Source organism: Charadrius vociferus, unplaced genomic scaffold (assembly GCF_000708025.1).
Source record: "Charadrius vociferus isolate BGI_N301 unplaced genomic scaffold, ASM70802v2 scaffold340, whole genome shotgun sequence".
In the NCBI taxonomy this organism is placed as follows: domain Eukaryota; kingdom Metazoa; phylum Chordata; class Aves; order Charadriiformes; family Charadriidae; genus Charadrius; species Charadrius vociferus.
The window spans coordinates 794,610-801,761 of NW_009646631.1; the positions used below are offsets into that span (position 1 = coordinate 794,610).

General features: G+C 41.3%; 1 protein-coding gene across 1 annotated transcript; it reads right to left on the reverse strand.

The window, feature by feature from the left end:
• Positions 1-2,243: 2,243 nt before the first annotated feature.
• Positions 2,244-7,061, reverse strand: TATDN3 (TatD DNase domain containing 3; the record flags this gene model as incomplete). The annotated part of the gene is made up of 7 exons (XM_009888538.1): positions 2,244-2,608; positions 3,010-3,090; positions 4,290-4,402; positions 4,613-4,668; positions 5,076-5,185; positions 6,244-6,306; positions 6,954-7,061. Coding segments are annotated over 7 exons (675 nt in total), but the record flags the coding sequence as incomplete, so codon positions are not given.
• Between the last annotated feature and the right edge of the window lie 91 nt (positions 7,062-7,152).

The window sequence follows — 7,152 nt, forward strand, 5'->3', positions numbered from 1 at the left end:
GTCTGTTTTGGGGCGGGCGCGCTGCCAGGCTCACCCTGCCCACGGCTGCTGCAGTGCCAGGTTACTCTTGTCTTGGGGCAGGGAGGAAAGCAACCCCGTTCCTCCTTCCCCAGCCTCAACCCCACTCCCGCACCACCGCAAGCGCCTCTAGGCCCTGCTGCTGCAGGACAGTGGGCACAGGCTGTCCCCGCAGAGACCCCCACTGCCCACCCGGGGCTGGCAGCCCTCAGCAGCACCCTGTCCAGCTGGGAGCCACAGGACATGAGCATGTCTATAGGTTTTTGCAGCGTTGCAGCAGCAGAAGAGGATTCAAGAGCTCAGGCCAGGTATCATCTGATGGGGAGCAGAACCTGAACCAGAGCAATGCCACCCCCTTGCAGAGAGAGGGATTTTGAGCAGACTAAATACTTGATATTCCCCTTTTTGCAAAACCAGTGTTTTCATCCAAGGCTAAGAATTTAATAGAGAATAATAAGGCCAAAACTCTGCAAACATTCGGACACTGCCTGACTTTTTACTGGGAGCATCTCCATAGATGATCACATCCCCACGCAATACTGGGAGCCTTCCCACCACACGGGCAGCAGGAAGCAGGTGTAAGGCTGCCTGGTATCACCTGTTTAGCATCTCTGATGACAACATGATTATGATCATGATTAATCGTTAATGTCAACTACATTAATATTCGAAGATTATTGCACACCTGTCCCCTAGCACCACCTGGAGGCAGACTCTGTCCTTCACCCAATTTAGTGGAAATGATGCCTGCAGATTCAGGTTAACAAATGGCTCTAACTATGGGCAAAACACTCAGCAAAGATTCAGGTGTTTGCTGCTCTGAATACACATTGTAATAGAGACAAATTATTCAAGTTTGGCTGTTTGCTGCAGGCTGAAAACTGGTTAGGAACATATGTTTAAACTTAAGCTATCTCTAAGCAAAAAGCAGAACAACACAGCTGTTCTGCTAAACACAGAAAAAAAAAAAAATAAATCCTAACAATGTGGTTTTAAGAAACTGAGGAAGAAAACGTAGAGGAAACCAAAAGTTTAAGATGGGTATTGCTTACACTACAAGCTTTTGCACTGCTTTTTTTTTTTTTTTTCCCTCCTATCTGAGAGCTGATACCTTATCCATCTACACTCTCCTCAAGACAGGAAAAAACCCCAAACTCTTGCCTTACAGTCCTACACCCCAAGAGGCAGACATCAGATTAATTCAGAACAGGGCATTACAAACCATTTTCTAAAGGAGCAACCCGTAAGAGGCTTAACCAGGAAGACAGGAAGGAGTCTAATCTGAAAAATCACACAGGCACCTGAAACACAGAAGACACATGCCCAAATCTTAAAGCCAAATGCTCTCACCATGGGCTGGTATGATGCATGATTTTGTACCTGAGGTGATCGTGGACTAAGTTAATACTTGTGTATTTTCCTCACAGAGATAGTAAAATTCCCCCTATGGAGACAAAGTCTCTGCTTCTCCAGTGCCCTCGGAACAATTAAGCGTCATATATAACCCACCTCGTTCATTGCTGGTTTATAGTCAGCAAAATTTTGATCAGTATTTCAACAGGCCCATATCCACACAGGTGCTGTAAGGGAGCACAAGGTTCAGTTTTTAGGACACTGGCCAATGTAGCAGAATCCACAGCAGACAGGTACCACCAAAATCTCACAAAACTGGGCTTGTCTCTCCTTTACATTCCATATCTCCCAATACTGAGCAGTCAGAAGAGGAAGTCCCTGAAATAAGACCAAACCCAGGGTTCTTCCTCTGAATAGGATTAAAAAAAAAATCAAAAGTCAAAGCAAACCCTTCTCAAAATAGAGACGATCTGAGCAACCGTTAGGTTACTGTATACAGGGGGAAAGGAGAGAAGCAGAAAGGCTGTAATTCTTTCCTTCCAACTGTACTTTGAAAAAAAAAATCAGGTGTTGCTTCTGCACCACTCACTGAGCCCAGTCAACAAGACATCCAGAGAACCCCATCCAGTGGCATTTTTTTAATGGCTCAAAAAGGAAAGTGCAGTCTGCAAGTCCTAACAGGAGCTTACGTTATCACAAGCGAGCCCGCAACCAAGTGACTTCCAGCCAGAAGTTAAGGAATGAGGGAGACACTAAGCACCACACATTAGCCACCTGCCAGGCTAGGAGCAGCTGAGCAGAGTCTGAGGAACTAAACCGGCAATTTTACGGTGCTCTTCTTTACAAAGTATTTATTCAGAAACATAAGAGACACAAATGAACAACCTGTCTATATCACACCTAAGAGATGACAATGGTATGTACTGAAGAAAGTCTTGGAGAAATTCACTATGAATTCCTATCCATCTATGTAACACTCTGCTCACTCCTTGAACTTTCCAACAGCAAAACTCCACTTTAAGACGTGTGTTGGTTTTATTTGCTATGCTATAAATAACAGTTTCTGCAATATTATACAGTTCAGTTTCTAAGTCTATAGGTGAAGAAAGTTCCGAAGTTTGGGGAATACTTTTAGTGCATTCTGCGTAGTCACTTCTATAACTTCTTCAACTGGAATTCCTTTAATTTTGGCAATATATTCTGCAGCAATATAAATATTTTTTGGTTCATTTCTCACCTGAAAAAAAAAAAAAACAGACCAAGTTACAGATCCCTACAGATGAGAGGTGTTTCATATTCAGTACATACTGACACAAGAGTCAGATTGTGGCATCTGTGACAGAAGTTACATGTATCTATTCTTCTCAGTTTATGGTTGGACTTGATGATCTTAAGGGTCTTTTCCACCCTAAATGATTCTACGATTCTTGGATTACTTTCCCTTTTACCCATTCCTGGAATTTCCTCTCCTTTCCCAGCCTTGAGAACACAGACTTGCTCATCTCATAATTTTCACTTGGCAAACTCTTTCGTCCCCATCCATGCTTACACTACTTCACTCTCCCGTGCCAGTAACTAACCTCGGTAAGGTCTGGGTTTCGATACACATACACAGAAGTCCCTCTCCCCATCATTTACCTGTTTTTCAGGCCCCAGAGCAGGAGAGTCAGTTTCTAAGCACATACTTTCCAGAGGTAACAGTTTCACAAGCTTCTGCTTCTTGAAGAAAATAAGACAGTTATTAAACGCTTTATGCACTTAGACCTGTGGGGAAAAATATATGAAGGGAGGATATCCTCTGCATTTAAAAGCAATGTCAAAAGACTTTGACGCCACTGTCTGCATTTTATCAACAATTTCAGAATGGAAGCAAGAATATCAGGAGCTGCTCAAGAAGCCCCTTCAAATTAGGATTATCCTGTTTTCTAAATATCTGAAGTATTATTGTCTAAACACCGAATCCATTGTTATTTATTAAATCATGTAGTTATATTGCACAAAATACCCTATATTTAGAGTTGCCAATACAATTTTAATTGGCTATTTTTCTGTATATACAATACTTGTGTACCTTTTCCCCATCTCTGCTTTTACCCCTCAACCCCCATTTGCTTTCCTTTCTCCAAGTTCCTAACCTCATGCCCATCTATATCCATCCCTTATACCCCCTTCCACTTGAATCATGCCTTTTCTTTTCTTACATTTTCTGAGCTTATCACAGAAAGTGATGATAATGCAGAATGGAAACAGACTGCTACCTCAAAATAAGAAGTTAGCATAGCTTGCAGCAGCCCAGAATAGAAATTAAGAGAGCAGTCTCATCAAATCAAGGGCTGAACCTGACCAATACCGTCTTAGCAATTTAGCTGTTTCTTTGCTGGGCGTACCTTGCGATAATCACAATTTTTCAAAGGTCTGTAACTTAGCCAATTGTGAGCAGATTTCCTTTGGCACAGAAAATGCCATAACACAGAGATAGAAACTAGTCCTTTTCCACATGTTATGTCCCTACTCTGAAACAGTACAGCGAGAGAAGCTTCCAAAGAGGAGTTCACCAGAAACCACATTAAAATGAGAAAAAAATGCCTATTTTCTTAACCCCTGTTTCTCAGGAATAGCTGGACTGTTTTAACCAAAATTTTCCAAAAAAATCTACCTAAGGTAAAAGCCCCCATTAGAAATTTAGCCAAAGTAAAAATGTGCAACACTATAAGCAACTGAAACTTCTATCCCGAAGTGTCAGGTAACAGCAACCACACGGGAGTACTGCTAGTCCCACTTCAAACTGTACAGACATAAAAAACAAGCATATTCTTGAGCTGCACAGTTAAAACAGTCGTGTTTGCCATCATGATAAGCTGTCAGCTATCACTGCAATCCCCAAGCACTGAGAAGGAGCAAACCCCTTTAAATGTTACCTGTTCACTCCTTATAATGGAAGGAGGAATGGAGAAGAAGTATCCAGCTTTCACCCCTTCCATCGCTACAGATGGCTTGCCATCAAATGCATGCAGCAACACCTTTGTAGCACCTCAAAGAAGCAAACCAAATCATTAGCGGTGTTTACAGTAGGTCTGCGATGTCAGCTTCCAATGAGACCTCAGTCCCATAAAGAATGAATACAGAATCTCTGCACTATTCCTCCTAAGTTTCCTGTACACAAACTGATGTGAGGACATGGCACAACTGAAGAAATTCTGTTGACAAAAGCCATGATGGAGAAAATGCATTAAAAACATACCTTGTTCCTTTAAGAGATTAATCGTTGGTCTTCCAGCTGAGCGGGAATGAACATTTCTGCACAGCAAGGAGAGGCCTGACATTAGGAAATTCAACAAAATACTTTTTTTTTTTTGTAAATGCAAACAAACTAACAGCAGCTTGGGAATAAAATAATCAATCTGTATTGCATCTTTTATCAGGGAAAAAATCTAGAGACATATATATGTGTGAATAATTTTAGCTGCAGTGAAGATATAGCAACAACACAGCAAGGACAGGACACAGAAGACCACTGTATTCAAGCACAAACATAGGGAAAATTCTATAATTAAATCTTAAACTGGAGACTGACAGGACACTAATGCCAGTTTAATCCATGTAAGAAAAGTTATGTGGGCTCTTAGTAACTATAAATCCTGGGAAATATTTCCACATGTTACTGAGATTTGGGAAATTCTCCTACTTGCATAAACAAAACCTACAAAGGTAAATCCAGTCTTCTCGCTAACTCAATCTGCTTGATCAAAACCTGTCTTTGTCCTTCCTTCTGTTCATCCGTGCTGGCAAATCTGGGAGTGAAATCTAGTCCAACCTACAGTACAAGAAGAAAAGTGAAAAATTTTATAGACCTAACGCTTGACTAAACCACAATACCATATATAAAGACAAAAAATGCTTCAAAACTGCAAGGCATTTCGAAATATATACACTAGAGACTGCAATTAAAATGAGCTTAACTGTAGCTTAACTCAGAAAGAAATCCATTCTCGACCATAAGCTTTTCAACTATGAAAGCATTTGTGGGCAGACAGTTACTAACAAGTGTACTTAACGTTTTAATCTGTAACTGTTTTTCTAGGGTTTTATATTCTATTGAATATTATTTCAGATTAAATCTCAAATCTGGATTTCGAATACAAGACCTGAACCTGCAGCTTTAGTCCTATCTCTAGCAAAAATTACCCATTAATTCTCTACATTTTTTGATTTAAACATGTTCAGACAAAATTTAAAGTTTGTCAAAGCAGCCTGATTCACAGTTACATGAACCGAAGTCCTGATATATACAGTACAAGTATAACATGGCAAGTTTAGCAAGAAAGCTCTGCCTGTAACTGTTTTTTCTGAAGCCAGTGCAGAACCAGACATAAGTCCCTTTGGTACCAACACACAAAAAATGCACAGACTCTACAACTTTCAAGCCTCAGTTAGTTTATAAACAAATGTAAGACAGGAGACAACACATGGATACAGACAGATGAGGGATCACAAGAAAAAAAGGACTGTACAAGTCAGTGAGGTGTACTGAAATCATAACTTAATCTATCTTTGTCAGGGAAGAAGGCAGGAAGGATCTGAATGAGTCTAACAATGTGACCTGACGCTTCACTGTGCCAGAGAATAGGTCAAAAGACATTCAGGTATAAGACATATATATATATATCTCACAATTATGCAATTCTTCCTGCTAAATCCACCAGCATAAATACCATCTATTTCCTAATGATGATAATGAAGGACAAGAGGGAATCAGGCAAATCTATGAAGGAAAGCACATTAAGAGTTCACTAAGTTTATTCACTAAGTTTTTGCAATTCTGGTAACAGATACTGCTGAAGACATTTAAACAAGTTACGGAATTCTACTTACTTCTCCGATCCCCACCAATTTCTCTTTGTAGAGTTCTATAAGCGGCAACGCAGCATCCAGATCCTGCAAGAACAAATTAATGATGCAGTCCTCACTGCTCTTACAAGATGGAAGGGGTATGAACTCAGCATTATGATTAAATTTGAGTTTCCTTGAACGTTCTTAAATTCTGTACCTTAAAACTTGCTATTACCATGAGCTGTGTGGCAGGCAGATTATAGAAACCTGCAAGACTTCCCTTCTTTACTTAATGACCCTTCAAGTTATCTTTCTACAGGAGCAGAAGAGGTAATTAAAACAAGGCCCATAAAAAGCCTGGTAACGTTAAATGGCTGCAGACAGCTCTCCAAGTTTTTCAAGCTAATGGCCTTCCACTTCCCATGCTAACAAAGGGACATCTGCAGCCACACATGCATGCTGTTCGCTGTAAGCAAAAAGCACTCACTTGGGATTCTTAAAACTGTTTCACTGCAGTAATACGGCCAGATGACTCCAGTGAACCATTCCGCTTTAGGACTAACATGGACAAATGGATGCGCTACGAGACCTTGAGATTTGGTCCCTTTGGTCTTCTGCATTACAGAAGCACAGAAAAAAATAACTGGGCAGATCTCAAGTTCAACCAGGCAGACCAGAACATGCCGTCATCCGCCCTGCACAGTCCCAGTAGTATTTTATAGCCGTGCTAACCTCACTTGCCCGTGTTTTACCTTCAAAGTGACGCTGCGCTGCTCCTCCGCCGAAACTTCTTGAACAGGGTGAACTCCCAGGCACGGCCAAACCAACCCTGGGAACCTGCACACGGGAACAGGTACCAACAGTGTGAGACCACAGAGAAAGCAAGCTTAAAGCCAAAACGAACGGCCGGCCTCGACCAAAGAAGAGGCCAGCGCGTCCCCTGCCAGCTCC